This window comes from Cucurbita maxima, unplaced genomic scaffold (genome assembly GCF_002738345.1).
Source record: "Cucurbita maxima cultivar Rimu unplaced genomic scaffold, Cmax_1.0 Cma_Scf00001, whole genome shotgun sequence".
NCBI lineage: Eukaryota > Viridiplantae > Streptophyta > Magnoliopsida > Cucurbitales > Cucurbitaceae > Cucurbita > Cucurbita maxima.
In genome coordinates, this window is record NW_019272017.1 from 5,045,944 (window position 1) to 5,064,689 (window position 18,746).

Sequence of the window (18,746 nt, forward strand, 5' to 3'; positions counted from 1 at the left end):
TTTTTTTAGCAACGTAGATCTACTAGACGACGTGTCTTTAACACATGGGTAAACCAATTTTCAATTCTTAGACTTTGTTAGCTTAAATTGTTTTGGTAGTGAATGACTGGTATCTTGAGTGGAGGTTCGACCTCATCATATACCATTATAAGACCCGAGGCTTGACATAAGAAAATTTTTCGATTTTTCTTTTAAAAATTACAACCCGAGGAATTTATTGAAGGTATTCCAGATGTGGTAAAAGATAATGATGCATTTTTTAATTCTCTCCATAATTAACAAAAAATTGAAAGAGAATAATCACTTAACCATTATTTATTTTTATAAGCATAGTAAAGCACACAACACAAACAAACATCACCAACAGCGAATTCCAAAAGGAAAACACAACAAAGAACATAATATAACCAACGACACATCAACATACGAGGGAGGGAGCTTTTACTTAAGGTGAGACTCGATGTCCCTGGTGAGATTATTCATGAGATCAAGGTACTTATATGGATACGGAGACCCATCATCAAGTTTCTCATATTCCAACGTCAAAACCGCCAAGCTATGTTCAGGTCCCTTTGGCACAACTTGATATATTCCCTTGAAGATTTTGTAATGCTCAAATACATCTCCTTCTAATCCAATCAAAGTCACCGCCAGCTTCTCGTCATCAAATTCCACTTGTTCTTTGAAGACCTCATCCTTGCCATCTTAACCATCCAACATACAAAAACAACGAGTTATTCACGTAACCCTAATGAAAACAAAAACAATAAGTCGATATCGCGATCGTTCATACGTACCGATATTGTAATTCCAGATTTTGATGGAGCCGTGGCCATGGGTATCCCAATCACCTTCATGAACTTCAACATTTTTGATGATGCCACGGCTGATATTGGGAATATGAGAAACTTGATCCTTGAAAACCTTATAGTATTTGTGAGCAGCTGCATTTAATTCCAATTCACTCACGAACTTCCCACGAAGAGACATTGTTTCAGAAACGGTGTTGGAGATTGGTATGCAGATAACACTCCCCCAATGGCTTCCCCTTCTTATACACACCCTCATGGAGTGATGAACTATTTTATTATTTTTGCTGTTTAATTCATCAATTATTGCATTTGGCCTACTCAGATATCATAAATATTTTTTGATGTTGATGATGTGTATCATAATTTGAACGGGTAGCCATCTTCAACTACTACCCACCCATCCTTTATCCTTACCAGTAGATATTGTCCTCTTTAGAATTTTTCTTTCGAGTTTCCTTTCAAGACTTTAAAATGCAGATACTATCATCTTTAGGCTTTTCTTTCCGGATTTTCCCTTATGTGTTTCGTTCTCCTCCTCAACCAATATCGAATATCACATATGAAAATGTAGAAAAGTTCATTATAGTGATTCGCGAAGAATAACATCAGAGAAGATTCTCGTCTATTAAAGAAATGAACAAAATATATTTTTTAGTACGAAGAAAGCTACCGCTAGTTGATATTGTTCACTTTGACCTGTTACGTATTGTCGTCACTGTCATGATTTTAGAATGCGTAGAGTCTATTAAAGAGAGGTTTACACACACTTATAAGAAAGATTTCGTTATCCTCTTCAACCAACATGGGATCTTTCGCTCCGTAGATTTTCTGTGGTCAACTTCAAGATTTGTACGGAGATAGAGATTCGAAGTCATGTTTACCCTTCCAACGGATCTTAATTTTAATTATATTGGAACTTGTGCAACAAAAAGGGACAATTAGGGCATGAACGTAAACACCTTTTAATTTCAGCATTTCATTAAAAATTATTAAAAAAAAAATTAAAGAATGATGTTATAACAGCTCAAATATAAAGTATATTGATGAACCTTGTTTGAATTTCAAGATCTATAGTTTGGACTTTTTTTAGCAAGATTTGAAATTAATAAACAATTGTTTGAATTTTTTAGACAATAATTTAATTATTTTATAATTTAGTTTCCTTATTGTAATTGGCAACCATTAATTAACTCCCCTCAATATCGGGAATATTTATTGCATTCACATTACAAAAATATTTTTTTTATATAGTTGACAGATAATTATTATCCGAAATTAATAAAAGAGAAACTCGATAACTCAACTCGAAAATAGAAAATAGAGAGTTGAGCTAAGTTTGGTTGTAAATTTTATTCGGATGGTTCGACTAATTCAGTATCGTACCTAATAATTTAAATATATTTAAAGTAAATGAGATTCTCGTGTAGAGTGTTATAATCATACTTGGACATTTTCTCCCACTTGTGGGGCAAACACTGACAAATAAAGATTATGGATGGGTATTATTATTATCATTACTTTTTACATAGAAAAATAATAATAATAATACTTTTAATCAAATGTTTTTTTAGCCCTATTTTAGAAATGGCTTTTTCAATAATATATTTTAAAGAAATATATTTTGCCACCCACTCTGGCTTTTGGGTTAGAAAAAAAAATTTATAAAACTAATAATTAAATATGGGAATTGTATCTTCTATTATATAATAATATTTTAAAAGGTAAATAGTGATGATAGGGTGGAAAAATATTATTGAGTAAGCATCCTTTTAAGAAATTAAAATATTTTTGTAGTTTTTTTTTTTTTTTTCATATGATTAAAATTAATTATCTCTACGGTTGAATTATATACGTTGGAGTGTTAGGTCAAAATCTATTTTAAATTATTGAGAAAATCAATAATATATTGTCCAATTCATATCTAACCTCTCAACTTTATTTCACATCAAATATTAAAAAGTCAATTTTGGTTCTAAAAATGACATTCTATTGCATTTAATGAATTATATATATATATTTGTTGAATTTTAGGGTTTTGATTAATTTATTCCATGTCAATACAAATCAAAATTGTTTATTGATTATTAAAATTAATGAATTTATGAAGACTTTTATAGTATTTTTTATTAAAATTATGAGAGAAATAGCGGAAATTAAATTGAAAGTAAAAAGTTTAATAAGATCGTAATCGAGTCCAAATTAATATATAACACAATAATTCTAGGATAAATAATTATTTTTGGCTTTCAAACTTTTGAGATATCTATTTTAATTTTTTAATTTTTAATAAATAATGGTGGCCTTATTAACCAATTTAGGCATGATTTAACGAATTAAATTACAAATATATCTATGTTTAAAATTTTCTACTCGAGAAATTTTCGTTAATTCTTATTTTCTCAGTTTTTGTTTTTTTTATCCTTCTATATTAACCTTTTTTAAAAATAAAAAAGGACTGTTAGGTATATTTAAATATCTAATAAATTATAGTTTACCATATATATTATATTTGATATATTTTTTTAAATATTTATTGGTATGTATCTTTTCATTTATTATTATTTTTATTTATTACTCTTCCCATATCCGTAATTTATTGGATAACGTTCACACCAATTTAGTGGATTAAGTAAATATTCGAGGTCGAGATTGATTTTTAAAATAAATAAATAAATAAATATAAAAGATGTCGAGGCAATTAAAAGAATATCTTCTTAGCTGGGCCACATAAATTATTAAGAAAGAAAGTCAATGCTCGCCATTTTGGGTTAGAAGGATAATTAATAAAAGAATAAATAGATCAATATTATTAAAAATAAAATTAATTAATTAATTAATTAATCTAGTATGTGGTAGAAGATTCCATCATCCCACTATTTTTATTTTTTATTTTTAAATCCCTATGGGCGTAACCTTGTTTATAATTTAATTGCTCAAAATCCAAGTTCCAAAATCTATGAACATTATGAAAAAAATTTTCTAGTATTTTAAATATAACCAATAATATATCTATAGATATACTATTATTTTTTTTATTAGTTGACTCTTCGAACCAATATTATAGATTGAAAGTTATCAACTTAAACATAATTCAACTAATTAATGCATATATCTTCTACCAAAGAAGATAAAATCTAAATCTCCGTTGCCCGAGTACTACTTGTTTAACTTGGTGATAGACCACACAATCTTGCATAAAATTTAAGAAATAGTGTACTTTGTATGCCATCAATGAACCAAACCAAATTAAAAAAAATAAAAATAAAATAGTTATCAAAAACTTAATATTTATTTTTATAACATGACTATAAATTTAAATATTTATATTGAGAAAAGTGAAGTATAAAAAGGAAATTATCCATTATTAGCAGCCAAATATTACATTATTCAAGACATTAGGAACTTGGACAAAGCTACCTAAAGCTTTGTTAGTAACTTCATTTCTTTAATTAATATATATATATATATATACACACATATTCATAGGTAAGCTCTAATGATTATGTATTGGTACGTACATAAATTACATGTTATATTAGAAGTATGGTCGTTGAACCTTCGAGATTATTATGTCTAATAGATCACATGGTATATATTAGAGGTCTGGTCCTAAATAATATACCTTACTTTTTCAAGTGATGTGTAACATTTTTACCTCTGGTTAGAACTATTGGAGAGGTCGACAAACTGCGTTTATCAGCAGAACCCAAAACGTCATGGACTTCCTTGCTTCTGTCATCTTTGCAAGATTTGGTAGCAGATGATGATAGTATCTGCACTGTTAAGCTTCCACCTACATATCAAAATCACCAGGACACTGAAAAAAGTCGTGCAAAGTAGAGGGGAGTATGAACACCATATCTTATAGAATAAGATGCAAAGAAATGCAGAAATATTTGTCCAGAAGAATTGTAGATATGATGTGTTTTTGATGCAATCAGCTATTCTTTTGTTCATAATCTGATACACCCTGTTGATCCTCAGCATAGGGGTAACAATATTGTTCATAACCTAATAATTTTTACCTTTCAAATAAAAATATTATTGACATCACTAAGGAATAATGTTTACCACTCATAATAAACCACAAGAAAAGCCGAAAAATTTACTTATGTTGACATAGCTCCTATCCATTCCTTTTATGTTGAAAATTTTACTTGAAAGATAAGATAGCATAGCTCCTATCACAAATTTTTAAATTTTGTAAGGAAGTTTACCTAGCACCAGAGCAGCACCAATCCAGCCACTCAATCCCCACCTTTCACCAAGAAGGAACCAGGCAAAACTTCCACCCCAGACTGGCTCCAAACTGTAAATAACCGCAGTTTCTGTGGCTGATACATCGCACATGGCACCCATCTGGAGAATCGTATATTGATTTGCTAAGAAAATATTGTTTGCTGCACTTCAAGTGCATACCCATGTGCACAGATGTATCACATACATAAAAGTCCAACATTTGTATAATTTAGACGGGATCTATAACCGTCCAAGCACATCGCGAGTAGATATTGTTCTTTTTAGGCTTTCCGTTAAGGAATGCTTCATTTCTACACCCTCATAAGGAATGCTTCGTTTCCGTCTCCAATCGATGTAAGATCTCACAATCCACCCCCTTGAGGGTCCGAGTCCTTGCTAGCATACGGCTCGGTGTCTGGCTCTGATACCATTTGTAACTGCCCAAGCCCTAGTAGCTAGCAGATATTTGGGCTTTCCTTTTCAGGCTTTCCCTTAAGATTTTAAAACGCGTCTACTAGGGAGAGGTTTCCACACCCTTATAAGGAATGTTTCGTTCCCCTCTCCAATCGATGTGAGATCCCTATGATCAAATAAAATCGAATAGCATCTCAAAGGAAAAGCAAGGCTGAAATTAAAATTTTATAATATAGACTAAATAAGAAGGCATACCTCTAGCCACAGGCAAAAACCAGTAGACAATAAGCCTGTGTACAGAGCAGGTACCCAAGGAAACATGAACACCCAATCTGAATACGTTTTCCAATTCCACGACTCACTAATTGTTTCCGTTCCATCAATCCATCTCCAAATAAAGTACCACAGCATCGATAGAATAGAAACAACGCAAACCTGAAAAAGTAATTAAAATCATTCGAACTATACAGCAAAACTAACACCATTGCCACCCCCCCCCCCCCCCCCCCCCCCCCCCCCCCCCCCCCCCCCCCCCCCCCCCCCCCCCCCCCCCCCCCCCCCCCCCCCCCCCCCCCCCCCCCCCCTCTCTAAATATGAGAAAATATTAACTTCATATGCAAGGAGTGATACTAATTTATCCTTTTCTGTACGCCTTGAAATATGCTCTGTTCTAAGCATATGCACACCAAAAAATATTGCACTCAAGAAGTTCAAAAGATCTCCCACCTGAAATAAATCAGAAGAACTAGTTGAATGTGGTGTTTATACATACATCAAAATCTCAAATTGAAAGCATTCAGAAATTTAAAAAACTGCTGATTAGATTACATTCTGCCAATAATCACAATAATTTTGAGAATAAACATACACATGGAGGGGATCCACTAGATTCAAGCATTGCAACCCCAATGACTGACATGAGAACTCCAAACCAGGTACGAGCAGGAACTACAGCACCTAAAACTCCATCAAGTATTGGAACTACAAGTACCTGATTATTGATACACAAGAACATTAACACACAATATTATAGCAAGAACATTAACACACAATATTATAGCAAGAACATTAACACAACATAGAATTCAGAATATTACCGTGAGCATTGATATAAAGGATGCTCGCCCGGCATCAGATGTAAGCAGTCCAAATGCCTGCATCAGGTACCCCAGACTAACCCAGAAACCTAACTCTATTCCAGCATTGCGAGTCTCAACATCATCCCATTTATACAATACAAGTGGAACGAATGGAATAGCAGTTATGGCAAACCGCACAGCATTGAAGGTTGCTGGATCCACTAATTCTTCAACCTCTTTCACAACTGGAATACTGCTAGCTACAGCAGCAATGATTTGAAGATATGGAACAGTATTTTAGTTGAAGATCTTAATGAAATTCCTATTATATGAAAAGGAAAAAAACTTCAAGACTTTTGTAGCTAGCACTTTTAATAGTAGAAAAAATTTGTATATTATGGCAAAGTTTCTGCTGAACCACATGTGATTGAGTACTAATTCCGCTTCAGCATACACAAATCTTACATATCTACTCCACATTCTTACGATTAATTCAGAATATCAACAATTGATCTAATAGAAAAGGGGCGGTGTTAAGGAGAAGCTCACCATAAACAATCGTGACGATGTTGAGCAAAATGATACTCCTAACTTTCTTCGAGGCAAAAAAGATCCTTCGCCAAAGAGAACGTTTATCAAATAAGGATACCAGAGAGAGAATCACACTGTTACGCCGTCGAATCGAAGTAGAAGAGATCCGAACAAGCTCATGCCCTTGGCAATCTCCGAGAACGACGGATTTCGAAATCCGAGCATCAGAATTTGTAGATTTCGGCCGCGGCAAATTGGAGTTATGAGCACAAACAGCGCAACGACGAGTTGAGGAATCATTCACCCGAGATCGTTTGCAGAAATAGAAGATGAAATTCGATGAGGAGGTTAGGGAAATGGAAGATTTTAGCTTGATTGGAGCAGTTTGAAGAGATGAACTCCATTGATGTGAAGCTCCCATAGCTCACTCCGATCGGAACAGCATATTATTCCAGTTCCTGTGTACCAATTTTGTTGGATTTCACTCGTTACGGAAATAATGGCCATGTTCTTACTGCTGAGCTTCAATTGCCTGCGACAGATCCGTCTCTTCTCGAGAAGCCAATTGTTTAACGGCACGTTCACAAAATTGCATCCATAATGCTACAAAGGAATTTTGGATGATACAAAATTTTCTATTTTCTTTTCTTTTCTCGGATAAAAAATGTAAAGCAATGATTTTTTTTTTTTTTTTTTTTTGACTAAACTAATAAAAAAGCCTAAAATTTGTCTAAAAAATATTTGATTTTAGATTAAAAAAATTATTTAAAAAAAATCATTATTAAGCTTTAATTTTTTTTAAAAAAAGTTAAAAAATAATCAACAAAAATAAGTTCAGACTATATTTAAAAATAACAATAACATTGACATATTTTAATTTTATAGACGAAAGTTTTAATAAAATTTTATCAACAAAAATCTTCGTTGGTATTTCATAGATTATCTCTAAATTCTTTAACATTACTTTTAAAAATTTAGAGTATTTTTCAAAAGTGATACTAACTTTAAGGTATTTTTTAATTTTTAAAAAATAAATAAAAAGTATTTTTAAAACATTTTTTAAAATTTAAAAGGGTATGTTAAATATTTTTTAAACAAAATTTTAATGTTCCATCTACATGGTAATAGTGTTTTTGAATTTTTTTAAAAAAATTTAAAAATATTTTTAGATTATATAGAAGTTTAAGGTGTCATTTGAAATTAATGGTATTTAAAAAAAATTATCATCTACTATTAGTTAATTTGTTCGAGGATTTTATTCTTAAATAGATTTAAAATCTAAAAATTTAATGAATGAAAGTTAAAATTGTTTTTATTAATTTAATTTAATAAAAAATTAACTAATTAGCAACCATTAGTTTTTAAAATTTAGTAGTATAATAAAATTGTCTAAAACTATTTGCTAAAACAGAATAAAAATATGATTTTATTTATATAAAATTTACGTCAATTATAGTTAATTATTCTCATATCATAAATAAAATGACATGGAATGGAGAAACATTCCTTTAAAACAATTTCATAAAATAAATACAAAAGAAATATTTAAAGTAAATTAAAATAAAACGAATGAAAAATTATTTTTTGAAATTATTATTTTTTATTAAGTTATATAAAATAAACTTCAACTTTAGAATATATGTTTTCAATAATACAAAATAAGCTTATATCACGAAACCATATTTAAATTGGTCATTAGTTTGAAAAGTTGTGGATTTGGTCTATTAATCATTGAAAGTTTTTAAAAAATACAACTTATTTTATTTGTAATTTTCTAGAAAATAATATTTATTTTGTCGTTTCCAATTATTGTAATCTCCGTGGGGTACCGACTCTAAAAGTCTTATGTCCGGGAAAAACTTCGACCAAATCTTGTTGTTATATGAAACGTAGGTTAACTACTATATATTAAATTAATACTATACAAACAAATTTACTCAAAAGTTTTATGATATATTTAAACTTTTAAAGGGTTTTAAAAATAAATATTCACGAGTTTCATTAATACTTTTAATATTTTTTAAAATTTTAAAAAATATTTTTAAAATTTTTAAAAAATATTTTTATGATTCATTAAATGTTTGGAGATAATTTATGAGATGTTAATAGACAATTTTTGTTCATATATAGACAATAATAATTTTTTGATTTTTTTTTATAAAAGCAAGGGGTTAATGTTATTTTTAAAATTTTATAAAATTTTTAAAGTTTAAAATTACATTTTTAAGATAAAGTATAAAATATAAAGTTATTGGCATTTCTACTAATTTAGCTTATATTGTCAAAGATTATATCAACCAAAAATTAAAATAAAGTATAATAAATTATGATCGTGATCATAAAATATGTAATATAATAACCATGAAAAGATAATACCAAATCAAAAAGATATTGTCTATGATCAGGAACAAAGCATTAAATTTTCATTTAATTCTTGGATGAAATTAAAATTGTTTTAAAATAATGAATCTTTATGATGTGGGTACCTTTTAATATCAAGCTGTAATTTCAAATCTACAATAAACAAAACTCGATCGCAGATAATTTTAATCGTGACTCTAAAAAATCAACAAAACAATAGTCGATAAGTAATTCAACTATGTCAAGTCGAAGTTTGTCGGTTGAATTGTCCAAGCTAAGGTATACATTAAATGATAGATGATGTGATGGAGATCGAATATGTTGATATTCTATAATATGATGAATGAAGACACGTGTCAGATGAGTGATGGACAATTAGCATATGGTAAAACTATTATCTACCCACTCTCCATTGTGCTAAGTGTATTGTAGCAGTCCAAGCCTACTGCTAGTAAATATTATCTGTTTTGTCTCGTTACATATCGTTATCGTCATCAATCTCACGATTTTAAAATGTATCTACTAAAGAGAGATTTCCACACCCTGATCATGAATGTTTCATTCTCCTCTCCAACCGTATATGATCTCACATATATATTCAGAGCCGACAAAGTAGTATTTAGAGTATTCCATGGTTGATTCTTAAGCGTGTTTATGTTAACCCTGATCGAGTCAGGATATTGTTCAATTTATAGCTATGATAATTGTGTTTGTTGTCGACCTTCGACTTTGACCATAGATCATTTGCGTTTGTTTGAGTATAACCAAGTAGATAAGGCACCGCTTACTATAATAAAAGTTGATAATTTGATCTTCCACAATTGATGTATTCAAAATACCCAAATAAAACATATTATTACTTAATCATCACTCATTTTACATACCGACCAACTTTAATTTATTTACTTTTCACTAGAACATAAAGCTTATCGAAATAGAAGAGTAAAGCAACAAACATACATCATCAGGCCTACAAACATAACTTGAAAATAGCATACAACTTTGAAACAACATATAGTTATGAAGCTCGAACCGACACACCAAAGCTTCTTATTTGAGGTGAGATTCAATATCCTTAGTAATGCCATTCATGAGATCAATATACTGATAAGGATAAGGAGAACCATCATCAAGTTTCTCATACTCAATTGTCAGAACCGCCAAACAATGGGTAGGACCCTTTGGCACAACTTGATACACCGGCTTGAAAGTTTTATAATGATTGAACACATCTCCTTCCAATCCAACCAGAACTACCGTGAATTTCTCGTCGTGAAATTCCACTCGCTCTTTAAAAACCTCAGACTTCCCGTCTTACAAATCAAACACAAAGAACAAACAAACAAAAAAAAAAATAGGGTTATTCAAGAAAATAAAGTAAAGTGATGGAGAGATATATGCATACCAACTGTGTAATGCCAGGTCTTGATAGAGCCATGGTCATGGCTATCCCAATCTCCATCATGAATTTCAACGTGCTGAATGATATTTGGGGTGATATTAGGAACATGAAAGCATTGATCCTTGAAGACTTTGTAATACTTCTCAGCAGGTGCGTTTATCTCTAGCTCGCTCACCAGTTTCCCGACCAGAGACATGGCTTCGATTCTTCCACTTGATTGCTTCACAGATGGCACACAATAATGCTTAATTTCATGTCCTATTTATACAAATCTCTACTCATAATTTATGAGTATATTATATTTATTATTTTGTATTATTTGTATGGTCGTAGATGACATCATACGTTAGAAATCACGACTCTCCACAATAATATAATATTATCCACTTTAAGCATAAGTTCTCGTGACTTTGTTTTGAACTTCTCAAAACATCTTATACCAATGGGGATAGTATTTTTCACTTCTAAACCTATAATCTTTCATTAAATTAACCAACGTGGACTCACTCTCAATAATCCTCACACTAAATACATGGCAAATTATATATAAATTTTACTTTTATTTTTTAATGAATATATATATATTTTGTGGGCTCCCTAAATCTTTGAAAATTTGTATCTCAACCGCTCTCAAATTTTTGAAATTTGTTTATAGGAAGGAGAAGACATGTTTCACGACATCAACTTTTCATTTAAGCGACAGTAGAAATATGAAGAACGTTATAACATCGGAGTTTCGACATGAACAAATTTCTAGACTTTTAATTTTTCGATATCAACAAGTAATAATGCAGGACGTTCACGCATAGCAAAAGTGTGTGTTATCCAGCGTGGGAGTCTCCTACTCTTACACGTGAAGACACGTGTGGGTGGATGCTCTAGTGGCACTGTTCACACTACTAGGAGCGTAGAGAGCTAATCTTAGGTACCGTGTGGGTTCCTACGATGTCCAAACATGGACTCTCAACAAACTGGGCCTTACAATGGGTTCAAGCTCTTTTGGGCTTTCTTAATATGGGAATCATGGGCTACAAACTGGGCCTTATAATGGGCCTTATATTACCGACTAAAATTGAATTGAAAATAAATTTGAGATATTTTTTTTTATTTTATATCTAAACGTAAAATATAAACTTAGTTAATAAATCTTTATTTTTGTTTGTATATATTTTAATAGGTTTTAAACAGTAAAAATATTATTTTTGTTTAATAATATTTAAAATGAATAAATCTGTCATTAATCTAATATCAAATAAATTATTAAATATTAAAATATGTGAAATAGAAAATATAGAATTTATCATATAGTTTTAAAAGTGGAAGGGTATAGTTATAGGCATATGAGGGAGTAATGTAGAATCCCTATCAGCCCACCCATAAACCCATAAATATAATTTGAACTACAAAGTACACTCATGATTGTCACTAGATTTTTGGCATTTTAAGTATTACAACCATATTTTATTAAATTATACCATTTAATTTCATTATCTTGTGACTTATTTTGGGCAACCCCACATTGATTTCATCTAAGATCTTCTCCTCATATCAAAAATATTATCTAATCATTCAACATCATGGATTGCCAAAATATGAACATCATTGTATTTAAACCAAAAAAAAAAAAAAAAAAAAAAAAAAAAAAAAACAGAAAAATGTTAATTTTCTAATCAAGTTCCAATCATATGTCATTATTATAATAATTTTATAATTAAAAGGGTTTGATTTATTTTAGTTTAAAGCGTGAATTGGAAAAAATATGAGAATACAAACGTGTATTTATATATATAATTAAGAAGTTCTTTAAAATTTTATAAATTGTTGGAAAATCAAGAAAAAAATAAGATATATTTAGTAAGAAATCTAATAAATAAACTATACGGAATGAAAATAAATTGTATTTCATGTTGTCACATACATTTGACAGAAATTTAAATACAAAATAATTTATTTATATTTAAATTATAATATTTTTTTTTGTATATTTAGAAAATAAATACATATTTGTGTATTATAAATTTTAATAGAATTTATCCATTGAAAATATAAAAAAAAAATGTGTTAAATGCATATTATCTAAATTAAATAAAAAAAATTCCAAAAATATAAAACAAAAGCTAAAAACACTTTGAGGAGTTCTCATAACTGTGTCGTCCTCCTCCGCCCAGTGAACATGAAAATAATTATTACGTCAGAAAATTAATAAATGAGAACACGTGTCAGGTTGTTGAGCGTTCCCTTTCCCTCTCCATCCTATCGTCTAATTTAATTTATTTTTCTTTTCCATTCAATTCCTTCACCATTTTTTTTCTCTCTCTCTCTCTCCATCTCTCGCGCGCGCACTCTCCATTTCTCTCTCTCTCTCTCTCTCTCTCTCTCTTGAATCATTACTACTGTCACCCAGCCAGTACGCATCCATAGCAATGGCCCCGTTTCTTCAATCTGTAATTATAAGTGCTGTAATTACTGTTCCTTTCCCTCCTCTCCCAATCTCATTTCTCAATCGAATCACCATTTTCTGATCCACCTACAGCTTCAACTCGGGGAAATGGAAAAGCGGGATTGTTGATTGGCGGAAGAGTTCATCGGTATTGCAGTGCGGAACTCGTCGGGTTGAGTAGGTGAGTGTGAGAAATTTGGATTTGTTGTTGTTGAAGTTGAGAAAATCGGTGTGTGTTTTTTGTTTAGTGGTTCGAGGATTTTGACTGCGTAAGGTTTTTTGTTTTCGTGTTTTGGAAGTTTGGTTTTGGGGGGATTTAATAATGCCTGCAGGTTTTGAATAAAGAATTGGATGCGAATCATGGGGAGGAGAGAAGAATCGTTTAATTTCTCGTCTGTGAGTTCACGTGAAGGTTTTGTCACGATGTCCGGGAGTTCCTACAAGTGAATGAGTGTCTACAGTCGGTGTTTTCCCGAGGGTATTGCCATTGGAGGGCATCTTGTTCTTAACTCCATGTCTACAGAAGGTAAGACTGTTTGCTATGCCAATGCGAATGAGCTGCAAGAGGTAGAGGACTGTGTTGTCTTTCCTTGTTTTAGTCAAAGATTTTTATGGCTCTGAAAAGGACTACAACTGGCGCCATTTTGAAGCCACAGTGTTGAGAAGAAAGGTTTCTGAGAGTTCAGGTTCCTACAGCGAGTAGATGAAAGAAAGGGGAATATTGCTTGCTCTAGAGATTTTTAGTCCATTTTTGCATCGCGGATTAGCTTTTGATTAGATTCTGGGCTTTTCTTGGTGATGCGAGAGGATCTATTTCAAGGTGATCTCTGCGATGAAACTGATGGTAATCAGGTACTCTCCATTCTTCTTCGTCTTCTTGTTCTGTGTAGTGCCTCTGGTTCGGGCTGGAGATGAAGAAGCTCTGTTAGCACTGAAAGAATCTCTCGACCCTGGGAACTCGCTTCCATGGCGAGGAAGCTCTGTCTGCCACTGGCAAGGCGTGAAAGAGTGCAAAAATGGGCGGGTAACTAAGCTTGTTTTGGAGCATCTAAATCTCTCTGGCGTTCTTAACCACAAGATTTTGAATCGTTTAGATCAGCTTCGTGTTCTCAGTTTCAAAGGAAATTCACTCTCTGGCCAAATCCCTGATCTCTCAGGTCTTGTTAATCTCAAATCCCTCTATCTTAACGACAACAACTTTTCCGGCGAGTTCCCGATCTCCATCTCCGATCTCCATCGCTTGAAGGTCGTTGTTCTTTCCGGTAATCAAATATCTGGCCCCATTCCAGACTCGCTGCTCAAACTCCGGCGTCTCTATGTCCTACACCTGCAGGACAACCAACTCACCGGCTCCATCCCACCTTTCAACCAAACCAGTCTCCGATTCTTCAATGTCTCTAACAATCACCTCTCCGGCGACATCCCAGAAACCCCCGCCTTGCTCCGCTTCAATGTCTCGTCATTTTCCGGCAACCTAGAACTTTGCGGAAAACAAGTTCAAAACCCCTGTGGAAATATTGCCATTGCGCCATCATTAAGTCCCTCTTATTCACAAATCCTGAGCTCAAGCTCGTCTTCAAGACACAAAAAAATGGTCAGGATAATAGCAGGAAGCGTTGGTGGGTTTGTCGGGCTGCTATTAATCATTCTTTTATTGTGTATGATTTGCAAATGTAGGGAAAGAGAGAGCCTAGCGGAAGTTAGAAACAAAGGAATCGGCGACGAGGGGATGGGGATGGGGATGGGGATGGAGGAAACATCTGGAACTGCCGGCGGAAGCAGAGAAGTTAATAACGGGGGAAAGCAAGGGGGATTTTCATGGGAAAGTGAAGGACTAGGGAGTCTAGTGTTCTGCGGAGCAGGGGATCAGAAAATGACTTATAGCTTGGAAGATCTGTTGAAAGCTTCGGCGGAGACTTTGGGCAGAGGGACCATCGGAAGCACATACAAGGCAGTGATGGAATCTGGGTATATTGTGACGGTGAAGCGGCTGAAGGATGCAAGGTACCCACGAGCAGAGGAATTCGGACGGCAGATGGAAGTGCTTGGGCGGCTCAGACACCCCAACTTGGTCCCTCTCAGGGCCTATTTCCAGGCTAAGGAGGAGCGCCTTCTCGTATACGATTATTTCCCCAATGGCAGTCTCTTCTCTCTCATCCACGGTAAGTGTCGGTCACCCTTTGCACTTTTTAATCATTTATTTGTTGAAATTTTGCTGAATATTTTCTGCCACACGAGTTGGGTTCTTGATACTGTAAAGTATATTACCGCTAGTAAAGTGTAAAGTTAGCATTCAATGATGTCTAGTTGAGAAATATGAATGCAAAGTGACAAAAAGAAAATGGTCTTCCGTACCCAACTTGATTTGATATTGTTATAAAGAATTGGTGATTGAAAGTAGGCCGAGTTAGAGGGTAGATAGCCAGGAGAGGATACCCTGGGAATTCATAAAAAAGCGTGGGGGACACACACTGGTAAAAGCTAACCTCGTGTCTTGCGGTAGACTTGGGCAAAAGCTAAAAGTTGAGCTTTAGATACACAGATCACATGGCTTTCCCCTTACTTCCCGCTCCCTCTCACCTCTTTTTGCCTGATTTGACCCTTTCTCCTCCAAGTCGTTTTTATCTTATGGGGCCCTTGTTTTGTTGACATGCTTTGTTCTTCATCCACCCCTTTCATGTTCTTTGTCTAGGAACACATTGCTGGATAGATGTTAAAGGATAATGAAAAGAAAGGATTAGATATGGGTGAAAGGTCCTAATCGTTGTGCTTTTGAGAATGATCGTGAAGATGATTGTCCATTTATTGTTGTATCATTGTCTTGTGATGGGCCCGTGTACTGTGTTCTGCATACCACACAATATGGTGTTCCCATTACCCAGATCTGTCATATTTTGGAAGGATTAAATAGTTGTTGAGCCATTTGGGGAAAAGGGTATTTACCTTTCAAACCTCAGCCGCGCATGCTGGCGTTTTCTGTAACTCCCCCATTAATCTCCGGTTGATTTAGAGTTATGTGCTTAAAATATGCCATTGTTTTCATGCCAGTAGTACTTTTCTAGCTCTTATTTTATTCCCTTGATTTTCTCTCTCTTGTCCTTTTTCACATGGCACTTTTCATCATAAATCTGAGCATGCCGATATTGCTGACCGGTAGATTTGTTTGAATATTTAGGCTAGTTGACCTTAAGATTCTCCATTTTATTGTATTATTATTATTATTATTTTGCATCTTTTTTCTATGCAAGTGTAAAATGTAAACCATTAATATGCCCAAATATTTATAGTCAAAATGGGTCCCTTTGTGCTTTTTTTTTTTTTTTAAAAAAAATGAGGTCCTCTTGTTTTCTTTCTCTGTTTCGTCTTTCCTCTGGATGAGGTCCAGAGGAATTTATTAAAGATGACATGCTGCTCTCTGATACTTTGAGCTTGTGACTATTGACATAAAACATGGATTTTGTAGTCCAGTACTATGTCCATGCTCGACATTTAACTGGACAGCCTACACTAAAACCTATTCGAAACATGTGGGAGACTTGTGAAACATTAACACTAAAGTTTTCAAATGTTTCGTTTATGTTTGTTTGAAAAATTAGTTGGCGGAAAAAGAAGAAACATAATAAAGCTTGAACACCAAATCAAACATGTTCTAAACATGCTAGTATACGAACACTATTATCAGGCATTGCATAAATACGGTTTTTTTTTTCTTATAAGAGAGAATTGTGGTTGGTTGCTTTAACCTCTCATAGTTCTTCACCATTGTACTGGTATAAACTTGTATTTTTTGCAATTTGTTTGTCCATAACGCAACGTGCATCTGGGCGTTCTTAGTTTGTAAGTTTCACATGGTTTGGCCAATAATTTTTTTAAGCTTGAATTACAGGATCGAGAACTTCAGGCGGAGGAAAGCCTCTTCATTGGACATCCTGCCTCAAAATAGCCGAAGACTTGGCCAGTGGTCTACTCTACATCCACCAGAACCCAGGCTCAATACATGGAAACCTCAAATCCTCAAACGTACTATTAGGATCGGATTTTGAGTCGTGTCTTACTGATTATGGTCTTAACTTATTCCGAGATCCTGATTCGCTCGAAGAAACTAGTGCAACTTCGCTCTTTTACCGAGCTCCCGAGTGCCGCGACATCCGTAAGCCAACCACACAACAAGCAGACGTCTATAGTTTTGGTGTTCTTCTGTTGGAGCTTCTTACAGGAAAAACACCCTTCCAAGATCTTGTTCAAGAACATGGCTCTGACATTCCCAAGTGGGTTAGCTCAGTTAGGGAAGAGGAGACGGAGTCTGGGGATGATCCCACGTCTGGGAACGAGGCATCGGAAGAGAAACTTCAAGCTCTTTTGAACATAGCAATGGCTTGTGTTTCACTTATGCCGCAGAACCGACCGACAATGAGGGATGTACTAAAGATGATAAGAGATACAAGAGCAGAGGCTCAAATATCATCCAACAGTAGTGATCATTCACCAGGGAGATGGTCTGATATTGTCCAGAGTTTGCCCAGGGAAGAACATTTAAGCATTTGAATGGCTTCCAAAACTCACAAGTTTGCATTTTGACTATCATTGTTGTTGTTGCTGTTCTTTGTTTTCATTCTAAAGGCATCTCAATTATTCTTCAACTAGGATGGTAGAGAGAGTGTAAAGTTGTTGATTCGGTAGAGGTTCCCTCGTTTGGCTAGTTTCAAGTTTCCACAAAACAAGAAGCGGGTTTGGAGTGCGGGAACAAGTAAATTATCATCAGTAGAACTGGAAGTGTAGTGCTTTTAGGTTATTCGATGTCATTAATCCAACCCAATTATTTGCTTCATATTGTTCAAATGTTTGTATATTTCACACAAAGTGCAAACTGGTGATGTTTTCAATCAATAATCGTTGTAAACTATTTGGCTCATACTGTTTTGGGGGGAGTTGTTTGACAAGAACTAATACATACCAAAAACCCATTTGATGTAAGTGGGTAAAAAAAGACCAAAGCCACTATAATTCTGTGTCTTCGTCCTTCATTTCCTTTTTCCATTGTTTTCCTCTGCTTTGAACAACCTTTTGTCTTACTTGTCTTTATTCTGACCTGCCACGTTTCAAACCCAACAAATTGATATCAGAGCCAAAAAGGTGTTCAACGAAGATAAAAGATGGCCATTCTTGATATTCAAAAGTACAAGTATGGGATTAATAATAAAGCCATTCTTGGACCACAAAATGCTATTAAAACTCTATTAGATCCACCCAAAATTCCCCCCTACAATGACTCAAGAAGAGAAGAATCAATGAAACATGCCAGAGAGTTGAATATGGGTGAAAGGTCACGAGACAAACCTTTGTCATACGGTATAACCTAAGTCCACTATTATTTCAACTCTTTAAGCTTTAACGTAGTAACTAGCTCTTCAGCCTCCCTTGTGGCCTACCTGAAGATCTCTCGGATCTGTATTATACTAATTGGTCAT

The 18,746-nt window shown here is 33.6% G+C and overlaps 4 protein-coding genes across 7 annotated transcripts; 1 reads left to right on the top strand and 3 right to left on the bottom strand.

The window, feature by feature from the left end:
* Positions 1-286: 286 nt before the first annotated feature.
* LOC111484682 (MLP-like protein 328) lies at positions 287-1,045 on the bottom strand. Its single transcript, XM_023131311.1, has 2 exons — positions 798-1,045; positions 287-704 (listed from the first exon to the last, which is right to left on the bottom strand). The coding sequence occupies exons 1-2, from the start codon at positions 988-990 to the stop codon at positions 442-444; spliced, it is 456 nt and encodes a 151-aa protein (XP_022987079.1). The 5' UTR covers positions 991-1,045; the 3' UTR covers positions 287-441.
* A 3,172-nt stretch (positions 1,046-4,217) lies between these two features.
* On the bottom strand, positions 4,218-7,643 carry LOC111484651. 3 transcript variants are annotated; one of them, XM_023131307.1, is made up of 7 exons: positions 7,094-7,641; positions 6,563-6,804; positions 6,334-6,456; positions 6,075-6,191; positions 5,721-5,900; positions 5,030-5,171; positions 4,218-4,605 (listed from the first exon to the last, which is right to left on the bottom strand). In XM_023131307.1, the coding sequence occupies exons 1-7, from the start codon at positions 7,494-7,496 to the stop codon at positions 4,436-4,438; spliced, it is 1,377 nt and encodes a 458-aa protein (XP_022987075.1). In that variant the 5' UTR covers positions 7,497-7,641; the 3' UTR covers positions 4,218-4,435. The 3 variants fall into 3 exon arrangements, 2 of the variants coding, with proteins under 2 accessions (XP_022987075.1, XP_022987078.1); XM_023131310.1 differs by having other exon boundaries at positions 4,542-4,629; positions 7,094-7,643; XR_002718567.1 differs by lacking the exon at positions 4,218-4,605 and adding an exon at positions 4,644-4,925 and having other exon boundaries at positions 4,956-5,171; positions 7,094-7,643.
* Positions 7,644-10,311: 2,668 nt separating this feature from the next.
* Positions 10,312-11,071, bottom strand: LOC111484714 (MLP-like protein 329). Its single transcript, XM_023131313.1, has 2 exons — positions 10,842-11,071; positions 10,312-10,749 (listed from the first exon to the last, which is right to left on the bottom strand). The coding sequence occupies exons 1-2, from the start codon at positions 11,032-11,034 to the stop codon at positions 10,487-10,489; spliced, it is 456 nt and encodes a 151-aa protein (XP_022987081.1). The 5' UTR covers positions 11,035-11,071; the 3' UTR covers positions 10,312-10,486.
* Positions 11,072-13,138: 2,067 nt separating this feature from the next.
* On the top strand, positions 13,139-18,106 carry LOC111484625 (inactive leucine-rich repeat receptor-like serine/threonine-protein kinase At1g60630). Of its 2 annotated transcripts, none has more exons than XM_023131305.1 (3): positions 13,139-13,459; positions 13,578-15,440; positions 17,165-18,106. In XM_023131305.1, the coding sequence occupies exons 2-3, from the start codon at positions 14,111-14,113 to the stop codon at positions 17,821-17,823; spliced, it is 1,989 nt and encodes a 662-aa protein (XP_022987073.1). In that variant the 5' UTR covers positions 13,139-13,459; positions 13,578-14,110; the 3' UTR covers positions 17,824-18,106. The 2 variants fall into 2 exon arrangements, with proteins under 2 accessions (XP_022987073.1, XP_022987074.1); XM_023131306.1 differs by having other exon boundaries at positions 13,611-15,440.
* The last annotated feature ends 640 nt before the right edge of the window (positions 18,107-18,746 follow it).

Excerpts from the sequence above, each read along its gene's own strand:
- LOC111484682 (XM_023131311.1), bottom strand. The coding sequence starts at position 990 with ATGTCTCTTCGTGGGAAGTTCGTGAGTGAATTGGAATTAAATGCAGCT. Across the intron at positions 705-797 it reads AATCTGGAATTACAATATCG|ATGGCAAGGATGAGGTCTTC; the intron begins GTACGTATGAAC and ends TGGATGGTTAAG.
- LOC111484651 (XM_023131307.1), bottom strand. The coding sequence starts at position 7,496 with ATGGGAGCTTCACATCAATGGAGTTCATCTCTTCAAACTGCTCCAATC. Across the intron at positions 5,172-5,720 it reads GTTTTTGCCTGTGGCTAGAG|ATGGGTGCCATGTGCGATGT; the intron begins GTATGCCTTCTT and ends ACGATTCTCCAG. Across the intron at positions 4,606-5,029 it reads TGGTGCTGCTCTGGTGCTAG|GTGGAAGCTTAACAGTGCAG; the intron begins GTAAACTTCCTT and ends TTTGATATGTAG.
- LOC111484625 (XM_023131305.1), top strand. The coding sequence starts at position 14,111 with ATGAAACTGATGGTAATCAGGTACTCTCCATTCTTCTTCGTCTTCTTG. Across the intron at positions 15,441-17,164 it reads TCTCTTCTCTCTCATCCACG|GATCGAGAACTTCAGGCGGA; the intron begins GTAAGTGTCGGT and ends CTTGAATTACAG.
- LOC111484714 (XM_023131313.1), bottom strand. The coding sequence starts at position 11,034 with ATGTCTCTGGTCGGGAAACTGGTGAGCGAGCTAGAGATAAACGCACCT. Across the intron at positions 10,750-10,841 it reads GACCTGGCATTACACAGTTG|ACGGGAAGTCTGAGGTTTTT; the intron begins GTATGCATATAT and ends TTGATTTGTAAG.